Here is a 19,878-nt window from a genome sequence, read left to right as displayed (position 1 = left end):
ATAAAATGAAAAATGCTTTAGGTTCTCTAGATTCTCTCTGATAATGTTTTTTTTTTTTTTTTTAAACCAGAACTAATGAGTCCAGGTTACAAGCCAAGAAGAACCACAGACTAAAGCTAAAAGCTAAAAGATCTTACTCAGCAGTGTTTCACTGCAGTATGCATTGTTATACAATTGCATCCTGATAATCCCCACACAGATGAATGTTTTAAAGCTCAGCTGGATTTAGCATAAAGCAGAAGGAAATCTGTCTATTACACCCTGCAGAGCTCTCTTATGGTGTCTGACCCCATAATCTGCTCTTTCAACTTATTTCAGGCCAAAATATGTTCGAGGAAACTCATAAAATGATTTATCTGTATTAAGAGAACACATCCCCAGCAGCTACCATTAGTCTGTTTGTGTGCTGCAACCTGAGCTCGGGTCAGGTTTGTTGGTAACATAAGTGCTTAGAAAACCATCTGGGCATGTGAAAGCCCACTAATGCCAGTTTATATGGGATTGAAACATGCACCATTACAGCAGAATATATGCACACATTCAGACTCAGATCTGAAGGCTTGGTGCAACTCACTACTGACTAACCCAAACACGTATTGCACTGTCACAAAAGGGATTACTATTGTTTGAAGCTAATAGCATAACCTTGTTATGCATAACCTTGATGATGTCTTTGCATATCATGGATTAAACACTGATTAGTTTAAAAAAAAGGCCTTTGGATATAGTGTAATTCATTTGGATGGCCTCTTGTGATTCAAAACGCTAATTGGGCAGAGGAGGTTCAATCCATCAAGATTTACAGAAAGTTGAAATTATTCCATTATATGAGAATAAAATTACATAAATACCAGAGATGGTCATGTAAATGTATGAATGAAAGTGATGTTTTACAATAATCATTCCATAAATGACAATATACAGCCTTGTTGGAGCTGTGGATTGTATTCTTTGAGTATTGCTCCCTCTGGTGTTCATAAAAGATACTACACAGTTATGGTGCTCCCTGTACTTCAACTGATGGAAATGTTTCTTAGACAAAATTCACATAAATGTTTTGCAGGGTAAATAGGGTTCATTGTATTTCTGCCTGTATTTTTGTGCTCTTTAACTATTTATAAATACATATACACACACATATGTTTGGGGGTCACAGCCCAGAGTGTTCCTATATTATACCATATCAGACTAAAACATAAGAGCTTTATTATTGTATGTGGTAAAAAAAAAGCCTTGTTGTTGTGAAAATTGTGTAATGTAGAGTGTCATAAAAATGCTCCTTAGTATAGTACATCATGAAAATTACTGCATATTGAGTATTGCATGTCATGAAAAAAGTGCCTTAGGTCAGATAATGTCACAGTGTTAGAACTGGCACTGAAATGTAAGACTGGATCGAGGTTGTGAGTGACCATTTTCTTTGTTTGGTGGTGGGAGCATCAGTCCCTAGTGGCCCACAGACAGAACTTCACTGCTTCAGAGGTGGAGATCAATGCCCCACTTATGGTCGGGTTACAGGTTAAGAGTTAAGTTATTGACTTTTCTTGGATTGAAACATAGTGCTAAGACAAATACTGTGTGCAAAAAACTGTGTGCAAAGTCTACTGAGGAGAACCTAGCTTAGTGCACACATCCCTTAGGCTAGTGATTTGATGTTTCTTTGTATGAAGTTAATAAATAACTCCTTCATGCAGTATTATTTTGAAAGTATACTCACATACTAAGTGCCCAAGACATTCACACAGTAGTAACTTACAGCTTAACTTTTCTGACTGACAACCTTTTTACCAGAAACCTGTTAACTTGACTGTGGCAATAGCGTTTCAGTTCCTCCTGCACTGGAGTGTGTAATGTCATCCTTCCAGGAGAGAGTTATATCATACTGGACACATTATGAGAGCTTGTATAATCCATAAAGTATTTTGACAGTTGACTCACAGTTATCAATTTGTATCCACAATTCCTATTCATAGATTTTCACTTCATAATTGTATAGTCACTTTGTGTACAAGATGGCTCATGATGGCTGATGATGCCAGTTGCCCTGGGACCTCCACGTCCCCCCATTTGGACAGTGTGAAAAAGTGACCATTATAAGCTTCATAATGCAGAACTGGTGTCGACAGTGCAGAAATGTTTCTGGGACTTTGCCCTTCCAACCAAATGTAGAAGGTCAAATTCATGATTCTCAGCTCCCACACTGTACACTAATGAGGCTGACTGTCAGGGTGGCAAGCTGTTATGGCAAGCTGTTTTAACATTTAATTCCAGACCGGACATTAATTTCACATCTCTGTAATTCAATCAAAAAATTTCAGTGAAAAAGAACATTTTAGATATCGGGGACATTCTTTCTAAGACAAGTTTTTCCATTAACAAATATTGGGCTTTGAATTTCAGATATTTACAACATCATTTATCCAGAATAAATATTATGGGATTCTTACTAGGAAAAACCCACATGTGAGTTATTGAATGTCCAACTGTTACTAGACATAATTTTAGCTTTTCAAAACAGTATTTTGTCTTAACAAACTAATCTTTTATCAGTGCTGAAAATCAGTCATATGGTAAGAGGTGATCATATTATATATATATATATATATATATATTCACTCTATTATACGACTATATATATATATATATATATATATATATATATATATATATATATATATTCACTCTATTATACAACTATATATATATATATATATATATATATATATATATATATATATATATATATATATATATATATATATATATATATATATATATATATATATATTCACTCTATTATACAACTATATATATATATATATATATATAGTTGTATAATAGAGTGAATCCAGACTTAGGAACCTAGATATAATTTAAAGACAAAACCCCAGAGCACAGTTTGGAATGGACCATTTATTTAAACTGAATAGCATATGCGTACAAAGTCTCTACAAAGCTAGAAAATATCTAACATACTTTTAGCCATGAGGGGAAAAAAGTTACAAAGCAAAGATCAGACCCTGTGCAGTATCAACAAACACACATTGCTAACTTTTGGATTTTTTCCTAAATGTGCTCTCTTCTTCACAAAATAGGATAAACATTAGAATATCAAAGATATACACAACATCTGTAATAAACATTATTGTCACTTTATACAAAGCACCTTATCAAAAATCCTCAGTGCACACACAGATGTGCAGCATGTACACCGGAGCAAGATTCAAGGCCATTTTGGAATTGATTACAGACAGGATTTCTGTGCCACATGTGGTTTGGAACAGAAGATAAATATCCAAATTGCACACGAGACAACATTAACAACACAAACAACGATGATTCAGAAACAGATTAGTCAAGCTGAAGGGCCTTTAGGCATCGCGTGTACACTGCTTTTTGTCCAACTATCTTAGTGTGAGCACACTGTGTAGCTGATTATAACGAGTTGACATTTAAAAAACATTTAGGGCATTTTTATAAATCAGTTTACAGCAAACCCCTGATACACAGGTTTCTTCAGTCTGCCAACTAGGCTGATAAGTGGTGTCCATGTGTGGTAGGAAAGGTCAAATTTAATACTTCGTCTTTAAAGAGAAAAAAATGCACTTTTCTAATCCAGATCAAACACACTAAATTGATTTTTTTTAATTGAAATTTTATTTCAGAAGCTTGCAAGATATTCTAGTTTATAATAAATCCGTTTTTATCTGTATTTCATGTAACACAGTTACTTTCTTTGGTAAGAAATTGGTACATAATATTGAGACAGAGGGTCATTATTGCCAAAGCTGCCCCAGTGCAGTGGATATTCTAAAGGCAAAGTGGTTTGCTTGCAAACAGCAAACTACTGTGATGGAAGGCAAAGTCCTAGGAAAGCTGAAGGCAGGGGAATTTGACTGGGGCTTTCCTGCTAACATGACTCAGAAGAGATGATTGTGTTTTGTCGAACAGGTGGTTACAACCCTGAGAGACACCCAAAGAGACAAGTCTTTAGACAGACAGACAGACAGATAGAGTTGGTTTGGGCAATGACACCTAAACACTTTCCAGCACAAAGGTGGAAAGCCTCTGACTCAGAGGTGAGTCATTATGCAACATTTAACACCTTGCCAGTTATGACTAAACATTACTTCTTTCAGGACTAACTAAATGCTAAACATCCTAAAAATAAAGTAAAAAGAGGAATTTCTCATTAAGTCACTGGATCTTCTGGACACCACATAGCATCCCAGCTGGTCACACTAGAAACAAAACCCTGTAAGTCACAGCTCTTTGCTGATCAACATCCAGTATTGCTCAGGAGACATTCATTGTTGTATTACACATGAACATCTGCAGGCCTCATTCTTTAATATGTAGGTCAGTTTATCTTCAGTCTTGATCTCTGTGAGTAAAGAAAAAAAAAAAAAATCTTGCACAGATGATGAGTTTGTCAGGAATTTGAACACACTACAGCTGCCCTGAAGGACCAGATAACTCTGCTGAAGAACCAAATGTGCTTATTGTAAAATGGTTATTTTTAACAGCTGTTGGAATTATTTTCAGTCCAATTTTATGGCAGAGTCACACTGTGGGAAATAAACTAGAGTTTGATGAGACGGTCATATGGGTATGCTAAATGTGAACGGTTCAACCGAAAGCCAGTTAACTTAGCATAAAAAGAGAAACATCTAAGGTAAGAAAAATAAATAAATTTTTTCAAATCTGCCTACCAGCACCTTTAAAGCTAATGTTATGTATCCAAATACATCTTGGTTTGGCATATTAATGAGGGTTTGAACCAAATACAACATAATTTCAATCACATTTCCATAAAACTGAGAGAAGAAACTGCCAATTAATGTGCACTTTCATCCCCTGAAGTTGACTATGAGGAGCTACTTCATTAATAGAAACAGTTGGTGGCACTAAGATTTTTTTTTTGTTGTTTTTTTTTGCCAATTGAAAATATGCAACAGTTGGATGGAAACACATAATGACTCTTTTTATATGGATCCAACCAATGAGATATAATGACTTAGGGAGCTTCAGAGATGTTGGCAAGATGCTGTTAATGTCAGAGCAGGGTCATTTCCCTCTGGCTCCAGTTATTGTGCTAAACTACCATCTCCTGGCTGTAGCTTCATATTTAGTTTGATGCTATTGCCAAAATAAGTTAACAATTGTATTTCCTAGAACACTGGACTGTGCCTAAAAGGTTTAAAAACACTATAATAAGGACTTCTTCCTATGAATATTATTAAACCAGATCTGATCAGCTCCATTCTCCCAGATATTTCTCTATTATTTCACAGCAGGGATGTGAAGAGAGAAGGTGGAATTAATGTTCTGTAGTAGTAACAAGTCCAGACAGTTGCAATGAGCTGTTTCAACATGAGGTACTCACATAAACTCGTACACAACAATGCAAAGACATGTACATAGGCTACTGCAATTTGATACAAACAAGAACGTATCTCACTTACATCATGTGGGACATAAAAAAAAACAAATTCTTGAGGATGTTCCAGTGCTGACTGTCTACAAATTGCAAAAAGTCATTAAATATGGAATTTAGATAATTAGTCATCAGGCAGAGTACTGCAGCATATGATATCTAATTATGTGTAGGCTGAGTAAAATGTCCTTCTGCACACCATCCACCGCACTAAGTTATCAGGACTCTTGTGAAACAGAGTAGACAGTCTACCTGCGTTTCAAACCAAAGGCACTTCATGCTGCTGAGCATGACATGGACAAACCCCCGGCCGACACCTGCTATAGTACATTTCATCAGCAGTTTTTGGTTTCTGTTTTATAAATGACTTTTACTCAGACAAAAGGTTATCTAACTGGAAGAAACCAGTTGTACATTGATTCAAGCGAATCGTGTCTACAACCATTTTAACATCTTGAGTTCAAACTGGACGAGCTCCAGTGCAAATGGTGATGTGGTTAAACTTCATTTTAACTTGGACAAAACAACATTTGAACATGTATGTCAGTATGGACATGTTAAAGCTCAAGTTAGCTGGTATAAGAATACTGAACTAAGCTAAGCTTCAGTTGCAAAGCGAAACCTGATTAAAAAAAACACAGATCATTAGGTTTCTTTTTACTGTTTATTTTAACTGTATGAAACTTTTCTTTCCCCTGAACACCATGTTGTTGTATAGTTTATAAGACTCACAGTGCTTTCCAATGGACTGCCCACTACATAGCTGCACTTAACATCCTCAGGATTTTTCATAAAATTAACCAGTTTAGTGTTTATGGCTGCAGCCACTCAGTGTATTTACAGTCTGCAATCACATTTCTATATGGTAGTTGGATCGGGCAATCTGTCAGTCCCATGCAGGGTTCAAAGAGTCACAGAAGAAACGAAGCATGTACAGGGTCCAGTGTCAACTGTTTCTTATTAGCTTAATGAAATCAACCTCCTAATTTACTGGTCACTCTCCCCAACAGCTGTATCAGAGCTGTGTTCAGCAACTACTTATGCTAACTCTAACTACTGCTGCAGCTCCACATCAACCCAGAGTAGTTTTTATTGTCAAATCACAGGGAACTTAATGCCAAGTCAATCAGGACTGAAATTATAAGGAGTATAACTTGTCTTGACTTCTTTATTTGTATCTAGATGATCTGTTGCACAAAAAGGTACCTGAATTGTTCAGTTTCACGTATAGTTTCTTATTATCATACATTTTATAGTGTTCCTGGAATTAAAATATAGTCTATATGCTACTATCAATAAATGTTTTCCCAAAGATTAGAAGCTATTCTTTTTTTTTAAAAAAAAAAAAAAAGAAAACATACAAAAAGGTAAAAGTTTGATTTCTTTTCTTTGGGACCTCTTTTTCTGCAATAATGCAGCTCACACAATTTGTAGTGGCTATCTGTACAAATCCACCTCTATACTGTACTATATGATAATGCAGTAGTGTTATCTCTGTTATTTCTTCTCTTGTCACTGATGATACACAGGGTCTGACCTTCAGTGTCTGCCAGTATCTTGGCAGATAACACACACACTTATGTCACAGGGGGAGAAACTTGTGAGATGTTTTTTGTATCCTTGAGTTCACTCTCTCAAAAGCACATGACAGAAATGCTCCGTTTATTTCCATCAAAATTTACCGAGATAAAGTGGGGAAGAAACCAATTAGCAGGAGACATGACATCTCCTGATGATATCAGAGTCAGGATGTTGTTGGGAGGAGCACCCAGGTCGATTCTGATGTGTTTCTATGGCTGCACTGCCACTGTGCTTTTTACAGCTAATGAGCATCAGATGTTCAACTTGGAGTTGAAATGCTACTGTTAAGGAGTTTGCAGGATACAGTGTCATGTCTGATGTTAATTAAATATTACCCCATTATTATTGTTGAATTTGTTTTTGTTTGATGAGCAGCAGTGAAGATGCAGCCATTTTCCCTCTTCAGTATGTCGAAGCTGTTTGGCTGAAAGACACTTCTTTAGAATTCAGTTTTTGCCACCATCTAAGGCCATATGTGTGTATGGGTGCATGTATGTGCCTGTGTGTGTGATTTTATATAAGCGCATGTGTGTGTGTGTGTGTGTGTGTGTGTGTGTGTGTTATTCCTTGACAAGTCGATAAATGTGGTGCTGTGCTCCGTGCTCATTGTTGGATACCTCGAAAACACATGCCATACACAACAAGGTCTCCTGAGTTTCTCTGTTGCTCACCACCTGAACACACACACACACAAAGAATAAAGCAGGTCAGTTAGGTGTTATATATGCAGCTAGAATTAATGCAGGTATTTATACAAAAGCTGAATTTACAAAGCATTACTGTTGTGCATGTACACATATACACAGACACAGACACACTGATGTCCTCACCAGCAGGATAGTGAAATTCTCTAGCACACTGTTCATCATGTATTTCTCGGGCAGGTGTTTGAGCTTGTGGATGAAGTTGATCATGTATTCACACATGGGAGAACGACTGATTCTGTAGATGAAACGCCCATTTTCAAATCTTGCATACTCCGTCTAAGAGAGAGAATGGACAGTTGTTGTCAAATACGTGGTACCTGATCATTAAAAAGAAAGTGTTGCTTCTCAAAGTCAGTTTGTCACAACCTCAGCATGTGAAAACCATTATATAATGTCCTCTGTGTCTCTGAAGGAGCTTTGCTTTATCTGGAATGTTCTGGATGCCAATCATCAGGTTGATTATTCGCCAATCAACTCCTTAAGTTTTAAGTTTTGTCTTTGAGTGTTTCACATTTCTTTGTTTAATCACTGCGTCTAGCAGATTCTTATCTCATTTGTTAAATGACAAGAGCCATTACTTTCAGCAAGCCAGAAAACCTTAAATGATACAGGGTGTTAATATTGGACAGGTCTTATGAGGCTGCTTCAGGTTTAAACCCCTTGTTGATAGATATTGGTGATAAAAGACAGCACAGTAATGTTCATGAAACAGACAGAGATTGCTACTATCAACCAAACTAAAACCATCCTCACCTCCACTTTCTCAACCACCTGCTTGCCGAAGGAGCAGACTTTGGTAGAGCATGTGATGGTCATATTCTCTGAGCTTTCGTACTGGCTGGTCACACCGTAGAAGGCTGCAGGGTCGTCTTGCACATTATAATTAAGATCCGCCTGGGAACCACAGACCAAAGGCATTGTGATTTCCACCACTGTCAACAACGTGAAGGACCGCTAATGAAACTGAATGTTCGATTTAATCAGTTACACACAGAAAAAAACATGACAAGGAGCACCGTCTTGCTTCCACTAAAGTTATCCAGCAGTGCCCTCTGCTGGCAGCTCAGCCACTGACTGTGTCCCAGCCGCAGAGTGAGCAGGATCAAGGCTGAGGCTGACTGAATCCTTACACAACTAAAACTGCTAACAAAGGTAACAAAAAGAATGAAGCTGATTAATAGTTTAATTTTCATCAAGTGACATATCCTGCATCATTTTTTTTCTCTGGAGTTTAGCTGTCTTTAGGATTTGTGCTACAACGCAATGTCATGGAAGTAAAGAGGCTGTTTTAGTGGGGGCGAAACTATTTAAAGTCAGGATGATCCAGCTGATTATAGTGGATGGAGAGGCTGCTGCTGATTTTCTAACTCTTTCGTTTTTTCTTCTGTCGTTTCTTCTTAAGTTTGGTTTTATCATATACATTCTGGACTTTTTCCATTGCTGAAACTATATGCTGGTGAATGAAAGTGAAAGAAATATTCAAACCGAAGACAGTAAAATGTGATTCCTGACTAAATACCACAAGAATATATGTCATAATTTGAACTGCCTTTTTTGTTGTTTTTTTTTTTTTTTTTTTTGGAACCTAGCAGCAAATGCTTGCTCATGCTTACTGCAACCTTTGTAGAAATATCTTAATGCAACCTTCACAAACAGTGAGATACTGATCTGCTTTCTAAAAATACTGGGATATACAACATGCCAAAACCAATATTCTTGTATAACTTTGTTTCACTGAAGCTGAAGCTGGAAATTGTTTAATCAGAACAGTGAACAGAACATGCTGCACCTGGATTACAAGCCGAGAGAAGTGGAGAAGGGTTTGTACTGTTTGTAATGAGTTCTCTAAGGAGCACTGGATGTCTCAGAGCAGAAAACACACACACACACACACGCACCATATGCTAAACCGCCCACATGTGCAATCATTCGTGCATATAACACAAATATCAAACTGTGCTCTATTAAAGAACATAAGAAACACATTCCATTGTTGTAGATCAGAGAGCTTTTTAATCTCCTCTCTCTACATAACATACACACAGTTTGCTTACATGCTGTATGTACACCTAATCACTTCTACATTTCCCATGCATTGACCCAGTTCGCGGCCCTGCAGGCCTCTGTCCTCTTCTGCATCATCCAACTGTCTGATAATCTCACAGCTCACTCAAATTCATCCTGCCCAATACCTTTCCAAACAGGGATTGTCCAGTCATAGCTTAGCAACTCTAACTAGGCACAGCAGGTCTGACAAGCTTTGGCTTTCTCAACATGCTGAAGTGATATACATGGGACTTTAGTGAGAGAGATTCTCTGCATTTAAAGAGGTGGCTGTTCGCATGTCTGGATAACTAACTTAGTATATTGTAGCAACTTGGCCAGGGAGTTGGCGGCCAGGTGCATTGTGGGAATTGTTATCAGTGTTTAGTTAGGTTACTTGTTCAAATGTGTTGAGAGTTACGTTCTGTTTGGAGTTATTGTGTACTTTGGGTTGTGTAGGGAGGGGTTGTGTGTGTTTGTGTGGGGTTGTTTAGTGGGAGCGGCTGTCACCATGACTCTGGGCGGTGTGTGTGGAAAAGGGACTTGGTGACAGCGCTGGTAACTGTGTGAGTTTGATGGCTTGTTCGCTGAGTAATAAACTGCGTAAACGACGAACACTGCCTCCTACTGGTTACTCTAGAAGACCACACTTATTTACTGAGACGCTCGGGGTCGTGCGGTGTATGGGGCATGAGCGCTCTCTCGCTCTCGCTAGCAAGTACGGCGATAGCTGCTAGCATCCTGCTAGCCGTCTAGTTCAGGGCCAGTGCTTACCAGGGTAGCTTAGCTCCAACAAAGAAACCCATCTGTTGTTACAATATGAAGTAGTAAAAAAAAACAAACATTTTTTTCACATTTTGTGTTATAATATTAGGACCAACTGGTCCTACACTGCAACACAAGAAAAGCGCCCTTATTGCATGTTATCATCGATGTAGCCCTCAAACAAATATCTAAGAGCCTTTTTACAGAGTTCTCATTTTAAACGAGTTAGCTGAGAATAATATAATGTGACATTTTCAAAGAACTCATGCATTTATGGCTAGGTTAAAGAGAACATTTGCTACAGATGGTGCAATCTACTACCAACAATTTCTTTTCTTTTCTTATTTTATCTAATCTTATCTCAGTTGGCAAAATAATGAAAAGAAAAATAACAAAAAAAGATTAATATGGTTTACAGTCATAGATGAGAAGCCAGCTTTTGTCTTTCTCAATCTGAAATCAAATATTATTGTTAATCTTGAATAGAAAATCTGCCACACTGCACATTGTCTATATCAAGATGCCCAGTGGTTGTTATTGTCTTGCTAAGTCAGTCTGGAGTACTGGAGTGGATAAAAATGCTTAAATGTTTGATGTATTTTCTGTTGCTTAGATTTTTAAAAGTCCTTTGCAGCACTGACGCTAAAGTGAGATACACATACACACGCGCGCACACACACACACACACACAGAGTGATGGTGAGTAACAAGTGAGTCAGGAGGTGAGCAGGTGTTCAAACAAAGCGACTGTGCTTTCATCAACCCACCACCTCCATATCCCAGGTGGAAAGACAGAACACACACATGCACACACCTGTAAGTAGCCTACAGAAGAAGTCACTGGGCATTGGGAGGAAAAACTAATGACGTAAGCACTAACCCTGCCTACCAACTATGAAAATGATTTTCTTGAACACATGATGATTTTTACTCAGTACCTGAGGCCCTTCCTCAGATGGATGCTGGTAGCTGGTACGGAGAGGAAATGAAATAAAGACAACATGTACACAGTAACTAGGTTCACTGTTTCTCTGCTCACCCAGAACTTGATCAAGTAGAAAGCATTTTGCGGGCCCTTGCTGAACAGGTCCTTGAGGCCACCCTTCTTCTCTGGGAACTTGTCATAGATCTGTCTGATGTCCACACACTCGAGCAGGGGATCGCTGTAGCTCGGGCTGCTCTGGCTGATGTGCACAAACAGGTGCTTGTTGTACTGAAGAGAGAGAATAAGCTGATTCAGATGAAGGTGAAAGCAGAAAAAGTGCAGATACAGGGGAAACTGCCAAACTTACACTGGCTGAAACAACAGCAGATTAAAAAAAAGACAGACTGACAGACACAACACATTGACATTTAGGTCAACTTCCAGGATCGCCATCTTAAAAAAAGAAAACTTCATCTTTTCACACCCTATGTCTTTTTTTTTCTTAAATCAGCTCTAATAACATTTTACTAATAGTCAAGTAATATAGGTGGTTAGATCATCACACGGGTTGTAGTCATTGTAAAGGTATACTGCCATGTTTTATGGTACAAATGGACAATTTTCATTGAATTTATACCATTGCCTTTAACTGTATTTCCTCCTCCTTATTAACAGCAATGTAAATTATGCGGAAATGACACCCTTTGATAAACAGCACCCATTTCAATATCACTGTACAACAACTTGAGTTTTTGTACTGTCCAAACATAAAGCAATAAGATGAATACCAGCTGTCTGTGCACCCAAGGTAGAAAAATGACAGTGAGTCTACAATGTGGCAGGATGACAGATAGACAGGGAGGACCAAGAGATAGAGCTTTACAAAGGTTATTCATACTAGGAGACACACAAATGGCTTTAATGCTGTTCTCTGCTGCAGGGTTATCTGTCATCTCTGTTTATAGGACAATAGGGAGTGCTTATTGTAGACTGGTGCTCTGCGTACATGTGTTAGAGAGAGAGAGAGAGAGAGTGTGAGTGAGTGAGTGAGTGAGTGAGTGAGTGAGTGAGAGAGAGAGAGTGTGTGAGTGTGAGAGAGAGAGAGTGTGAGTGAGTGAGAGAGAGTGAGAGTGAGTGAGTGAGTGAGTGAGTGAGTGAGTGAGTGAGTAACGGAGAGAGAGAGAGTGTGTGAGTGAGAGAGAGAGAGAGTGTGAGTGAGAGAGAGAGAGTGTAAGTGGGTGAGAGAGCGAGAGAGTGAGTGAGTGAGTAACAGAGAGACAGAGAGAGTGAGTGAGTGAGTGAGTGAGTGAGTGAGTGACAGAGAGTGTGTGAGTGTGTGAGTGAGAATGGGAGAGAGTGTGAGTGAGTGAGTGACAGAGAGAGAGCGTATGAGTGAATGAGTGAGTGAGTGAGTGAGAGAGTGAGAGAGAGAGTGTGTGAGTGAGAGAGCGAGCGTGTGAGAGAGAGAGAGAGAGTGAGTGAGTGAGTGAGTGAGTGAGTGAGGGAGAGAGAGAGATACTCACTGCCTCCTGGTCCCTCTGTGTCTCGAGGAAAGACGAAAACTCCACCAGTCGTAGTTTGGTGGTGCCAATAGAGCGCCCCTGCCACGCTGGCTCCCTGTGTGTTTGGGCTGCAGTGGGAGGCTCATAGCCTACACAACACACACACATACACACACACAGAAATACTCTTAACCTCACTTTTCCACTGTCATCATGTACAATCATACTATTTAACAGCGTTAGCACTAGCATTAGACTTATTCTTTCCTGCAAACATGTCAAATGTGTGCCATTACTGGAGTCTCATAGATAAAGCCTGACTGAGGTGAAGGTGTAGTTAACAAAAGTAGATATAAAGGATTATAAGGATAGGGAAATCCCATGTGCATCACCACAAAACTAATACACACCATTTATAAAAATGGCCACTCTCCTACTGTCACTTAGCTTTTTTAACTAACAGCTGCCATTATCCACTTGGAATAAAACTTACAACCCTTCAGAGGCCTCAATTAGTTGCCGGAAATATGAAAGATCGGCAATGGACATGGACCAAGTAACATGTAGCTTTCTTCCAGGGCAAAAATGAATTTTGTGTCCATATTGACCCCTGCAATGTGCCTTGAAGGGAATTTAAAAATGTCATTCTCCTCATTTTTTCATCTGAACAAATAGAGCATTTTTATGCTTTTTGTGCTGCTATGATGATGTTTTCCCCCCCTTTTTCTCAGCATGGATACATAGCACTATGGTAAGAAGTAAAACAAAGCTATTCATTACAAATCCATTATCTATAACGCTTGTCCAATCGAGGGTCAGAATAGAGAGGGGGGTGTAGAGCCAATCCCCAGCTGACAGTGGGTGAGAGGTGGAGTAGTCTATCACAGGGCTGACACACAGAGACAGACAAACACTCACACTCACATCTATGGGCACTTTAGAGTCACCAATTATCCTAACCCCAAACTGCATGTGTTTGGACTGTGGGAGGAAGCTGGAAAACGTGAAGAAAAGCCACAGAAACATGGAGTGAACATGCAAACTCCACACCGCAAGGCCTTGAGCAGAATTTGAGCATAGAACCTTCTTGGTGTGAGGCAACAGCACTAACCACCTCTCCACATGATACCCTCCATTACAAATTATATAAGAAAAGTCAGATTGACACCACCTTTTCTCTTTTTGACCTCTTCACAGGACAAACTTCAAGCTGCTCTGGAGACCTGGGGTCCCAGACAGCGTCAAAAACCACCCTGTAGTGGACTAAATGGCTGAAGAGTGGACCACCTGTCCTTTTGGCAGAAAGGGGATAATTGTACTGTGGTCCCTCTCACCTGAGATTGTGGTGGTCCCTGCTGTCTGCACAGAGTACGCTTGCTGAGAGAATGGCTTGATGCTTAAAAAAAAAGAAGACAGACAGAAAAGACACAGACAGAAAGGTAGCAGCATTAAAAAGACAGGAAGAAGAAGAGGCACAGTAGGGCCAGTCACATTACATTACTTACATTATACAGAAAGTAACTGTGGTCTGTGTCTTGTATGAACAGCAACACAGAGGTCAAGAGTGTGTCTGAGTTCATAAAAGCTAAACCAGCACCATTTTCTACCATTAACACCATCACATGGATATGAAACAGCAGCTGGCAAAGTAACCAGCAGGTCTTGAACTATCACTATTACAGCCACTAGCCACTAATCCAATCCACCAAATTTGAACCTGTATATGGTATTCATATAGACTATAAAATCAGCCAGCATTTACTAAGATAAGAAAAAAATGATTCATCAAAAATCATTTCAAATATCATTTAAGTCACTTAAATATGAGCTGAGGTGACACATTAAATGTACATTTTAAGCACTGTAGGATCTGTTACCAACCAAATTCGTCTATTTATTCACACTTGGAGAGAAAAGTGTGCAAACTTCAGTCTGCAGGAGTATGGAGGTTACAATTCTGTCTGATGTTCTGTTGGGTTGGGCTAATATGATGGAGTCTGACCTTGGCAATAAAATGAAGTCTCATAAATGTCTAACAAATCCCACAGCAAGTTAAAACCACCTAACACATTTCAAATTAAAAATCAGCACAAAAAAAAAAATCAGATATCAGTGCATAAGGTGAGTGTGACTTACTCTTCTGTGGTGGAGCTGGACTGTCCTCCAGGGATCATCCCCTGCCACAGCTTAAAAAAAAAAAAATGACGTGAGGTTAAGAGTATTTCTGTGCGTGTGTGTGTGTGTGCGTGTGTGTGTGTGTTTTACCTGTGCGTTGCCAGGGAAGCTGGCCCGTACTATTCCAGGCAGTAGCTTGTTGTGTATGGCAGTGGCTGAGACGATCTGAGCGGAGGACATGGAGGAGATGCTCTGCAGAGCTTTCTCCTTGGCATTCTGATCCTGCACATCAACACACACACATTAACACAATCAACATCACCATTATGAATATAATCAATATGAATACGCTGCTCATACAGAGCAACACAGTGAGTCATGAAAAGCGGGAAACTCTCAAAATCTAAGGGATACTTGGAATTATATTGAGTAATGGACTCTTAAATCCTACAGAAAGTCAAAGCTTGAGGAGAAAACTCAACTTTCAGTCATTCACCTCCTAAATGTCATTATCTAACTGGCTCTGAGACTGGTGCCTCCTGCTACTTTATGATTACACAAATTGACATATAACAATTTCAGTAATCTACCCAATATGGAGCGGCTCATTTACCAACAGTACAACACTGTATAATGTAGCAATGCTACAAATTAGAGCCTTTGGTTGTATGTTTTTACAGAACTGAAGAACTAAAACTTTTACAGACTATAAAACACTAATTCAAAACGCTGGAGGGAATTTCAGTAAATATTCTACAAGGACTTTAACAACTAGAACAGGAAAGTAAACCTGTTATGATTTCAGTGATTCTGAATTTTACAATCTGAGCTCCCCACATACACCTTGTCACCTCCGTGCTGTGCGTAGTTTGGAGTTTGACCTTGCTTTATCTTTTCAATTATCAACACAATCCAACAGTAATAAGCATCCAAACATCATGTGTAGTTTGGGTGTACAATAACAGTGCTGTAGAGTGGTAAGCACAAAGCTAAGTGTGCTTCCTATAACACAGAATACATTACTGGATCCTCTGGGAATAGAGTTACATAGCAAGTAGCAAATTTACAGTAAATCTGAACTTATGTGCTTCTTTGCAACATCTGAACTCAAAGTAACATGAAACACAGAGCAGAAAACAGCTGAATGAAATGGAATTGGAGGCTATGCATAACTGGAGAATCACTAATTGGCAGCTTCACTCAAGTTAATTGGCACTGAGAGAAATCTCTCCTCCTAGGAGAGATAATAACATTACAGGAGGTTCTGAGAGGGGGCTAATGCTGGACTTTAATATTAAATACCAGGAAGCATATGGGTTTGGTAAAAGCCTTGACCTCAACTCATTTCTTTAAAACAACCAGCCCATGTGTTTTGTTTTAATGAGAAATCCAACAGCAGGAAAAGATCTTACATCACAGCATCAGCAAGTCCGTGATATACAGTAAACTACTGAGACAAACCACTGAATAATCTTTTTTGCTAATCGATTTTATACATCCTTAGCTTGAAGACAAGTCCAGTATTCTGTAATCTGGTTTTCCTTTCATCTACAAATTCCATGAAAATACCAAAACTAACAATGTGTTAGGGCCCTTTCCCAATAGTTTTCAATCTAGCCTACCATGCCTGTGAATCATGAATGCATAGCTGTTTCTTAAGAAAGGCTCAGTAATTCCCCAGATCTGCTGAGGTTTTAGTTACTTACACAAGAGAAAATAGTGCATTTGTTGGGGCCTATGTTCAGATGCTGATTAAAACCTATTTGGTGCCTTAGTGATTTTATTCTCAGCAGCAGGATGACGGATGTGGGATCAAAATAAACTACAGTTCACAGTTCAATAAAAAGGAGCATGTCACCTAGTGCACCCACATTGACATGTTCTTAATAGTATCAGACTTTGCTACAGATTCATTGTTGGTTTTAGTGTTTTCATGGGATGTGTTGACAATAAGAATATACATGCAGGTCCTGTAAAATGATAAAAGTTTCACAATTTTAGCATCTCAACTGTTTTATAAGGTCAACTGTAAATATGCTTCTACCTGTGACATGTTTAATCTCTACTTTATGTAGAGTAGTTTAGAATTAGTCATGTTTGAATATAACCACAAGCAAGGTGTTCAAATAGATTTGATGTATAATGACACACCTTGGTGCCGCTACAGTACGGTCTTACCAATGCAATTTTACCTAACTTTAAAGAACACTGCATATGTAACTGTCCTGTATCATCAATTACACAATAGTACACTGTTTATTAGACACGCATGGCTCAAATAACATTTAATCTCAATAATAATCATTTAGTTTATGACAGCAAACGTCAATTCGATCCTCGCTCTGTTTCCGCTCACACCTCTAACCGCTCTTCCTGGTAAACAAGCACCCCTTTGTTGCTTTACATGAAGTTAATTACAACCAACAGTGACGAAGAAAGAGAAAGAAGGAGAGAGGGAGGAGACAAGGAGTGTAAGAAATTAATAGACTGAAAGGAGGGTAGACAGTGTACAAAGAGGGAGGGGAGAGGACAGGAACAAATGAATGTATGGATTTAAGAGAATGACAGGAAGAGGAGGAGAGGAAGGCAGGAGGGGGTAAAAACTTAAACAAACCTAATTAGACACCTAGGATACTAGAGCCACTGTGACAGGCATCCATCCAGTCTGTGAAAAGTTACCAAACAAGGGACAAACACTGAATTCAGATTGTGCATGGGTATTATATGGTGTAATAGAGATAGCTAAATGATTCTTATTGTCCCTATATACTTCAGGAGAGCTCTGTTTTCTTTATTAAATTGAATTATTTCTTTCATAATTTAATTAAGTTAAACAGCAATGTTCTACACTTTCTTTGTGCCAATTAATGTAGTTTTTTTTTTGCACTGTATTTTCCATAGATGATTAATGAATGTAATTAATACTGTGGTGTGTTTTCATTTTTATGTACCAGTATGTTCATCTATGCTTGTCATCAGTGCTAACCCTCGCTAATCAGTTGTGTTTATTCCTAAAACAATGGAAATGAAAAGACACCACTTTCTGTGTGCAAGAGGTTTTGCCGCAGTAAAGAACCACCAGATGCTTTGGATTACTACCACCCTTACCTTTAGTTTGGACTGGAACTCCCTGGATTTTCTTCTGGCTAAGACCTGGATATGACTGGATACCTGGAGGAGAGCAGAGGAGATGAGAGGGTAAAAGAAAGGGGGGTTGGAGGGTAGAAAGAGAGGAGGAAGGACCAAACAGCGAGTTTCCATGGTTATGAAAGGACTGTTGCCACAGTGGAAGGGTGTACACACACACACACACACACACACACACACACACACACACACTCCCCTGACAACAGTGAATAGACCCATCTATGCATCTTTTGAGAGAGCAAAAAGACACCTGGGAACACAAGCCAAGAACTGAGATAGTAAGATTATACTACACACAGATGGTACCACTTTATGTGCTATCAAAAATCTATACAGATTATATCACAGTAAACTATACTATTTTTTTAATCTTTGACTAATAAAAATACTAATGTCCTATTATGTCCTATCTGCTATATGTCACTTACTCTGACACGCGCTATTTATTTTTCAGTGTCAGTCAGTGACAGTAGCTCTACAAGGACAAATGTAATAATATACATAAGAACATGTCATGTAATAAACACTGATATGTCTTTGAATACAGATAGTGTACCCCAAGAAGATGTTATACATATTTGAAGAAATAAAGCTAGTGGGGCAGCAACTAGCCTGGAGGTAACACTGAGACTTTCTATTCAGATTTTAACTTGGGAGTGCTTTGCTGTTTTACTGCATGTTAACTGAATGTGCTAGCCGTGACCACTGCAGAGCAATGAAGATTATAAGCACGCTAACTGTGGACACTTAACAGCCTTTATGTGACTTTTCCATTAAAGATACACGATGCAGTGTAGCGCAATAGTGATCTTAAAATACAAAACCTTACAGATCTTATAAAATACTTTAAGTTGAACATCTTTCTTGTGGTGAACACATTCGACTCCCTTTTGGATCTTTACTTTTGAAAATGAAAATGAAAAAGTAAAAATTCGAACAAGTGCAACTTTAAATTTCAAGTCGGTACAAAATTTCCTCTTTGAACAAACCGAAGCACTGACCATATCAGCTCAGGATTTCAAACATTCATCGTTGTAGTTCATCCCGTGTCCCTCATTATACACTGTGTGATTCACACTGAAGATGCCACTGCACATTCCCAGTGTTACCTGTTTCCTGGTCCGCGTCTTGCCTGTTCGGAGCTTGATGTATCTGGCTATTAGCTCATTTCGACCTGTGGGGAAAACAGAATATACTGATGAAATATTACGCATGCTGTTTCCTCCCTTAACACACACACACACACACACACACACACACACATATATAAACCTAGTTGAATAATCTTTGCTTGTCACAGACAATCACAAGTAAAAATCATATGACTCTGACAAACAACTTAATGCGTGATTTAGTGCCGTTGATCCAGTGACCCTGTGACGTACAGTTTCACATAGTAGCGCTGTAATCACCGATACCCCTGTTGAGCCCTCCACACGTACACACACTAACACACAAATCACACACGCCATGGCCCTGAATACACATGACCCAACAATACAGGCATTCATGCTGATCGGCCGTCTCCTGATTAAAGGAACCAGCAGGCCAGCTGTACCCATGCTTACGAGCGTGCGCATACGTGCACACACAGACACATGCACACACTTACAATGGTGGATAATTCAACCTATTCAATAGGGAGCACAGCAGACT

At 38.9% G+C, this 19,878-nt stretch overlaps 1 protein-coding gene across 2 annotated transcripts in view; it reads right to left on the bottom strand.

The window, feature by feature from the left end:
- Positions 1 to 6,781: 6,781 nt before the first annotated feature.
- tead1a (TEA domain family member 1a) overlaps positions 6,782 to 19,878 on the bottom strand; it is a 34,447-nt gene continuing 21,350 nt past the window's right edge. For both annotated transcript variants that reach the window (XM_026311983.1, XM_026311984.1), the window contains 10 exons: positions 19,332 to 19,396; positions 18,184 to 18,246; positions 15,226 to 15,357; positions 15,097 to 15,146; positions 14,295 to 14,356; positions 12,982 to 13,109; positions 11,573 to 11,746; positions 8,479 to 8,619; positions 7,849 to 8,001; positions 6,782 to 7,692 (listed from right to left, as the gene is read on the bottom strand). In XM_026311983.1, coding sequence (XP_026167768.1) covers positions 7,579 to 7,692; positions 7,849 to 8,001; positions 8,479 to 8,619; positions 11,573 to 11,746; positions 12,982 to 13,109; positions 14,295 to 14,356; positions 15,097 to 15,146; positions 15,226 to 15,357; positions 18,184 to 18,246; positions 19,332 to 19,396 — 1,082 coding nt within the window. In that variant the 3' untranslated portion in view covers positions 6,782 to 7,578. The remainder of the gene's footprint in view (positions 7,693 to 7,848; positions 8,002 to 8,478; positions 8,620 to 11,572; positions 11,747 to 12,981; positions 13,110 to 14,294; positions 14,357 to 15,096; positions 15,147 to 15,225; positions 15,358 to 18,183; positions 18,247 to 19,331; positions 19,397 to 19,878) is intronic.

Source organism: Mastacembelus armatus, chromosome 6 (assembly GCF_900324485.2).
Source record: "Mastacembelus armatus chromosome 6, fMasArm1.2, whole genome shotgun sequence".
Taxonomy (NCBI): domain Eukaryota; kingdom Metazoa; phylum Chordata; class Actinopteri; order Synbranchiformes; family Mastacembelidae; genus Mastacembelus; species Mastacembelus armatus.
This window is presented reverse-complemented; position numbering and strand designations above follow the sequence as displayed.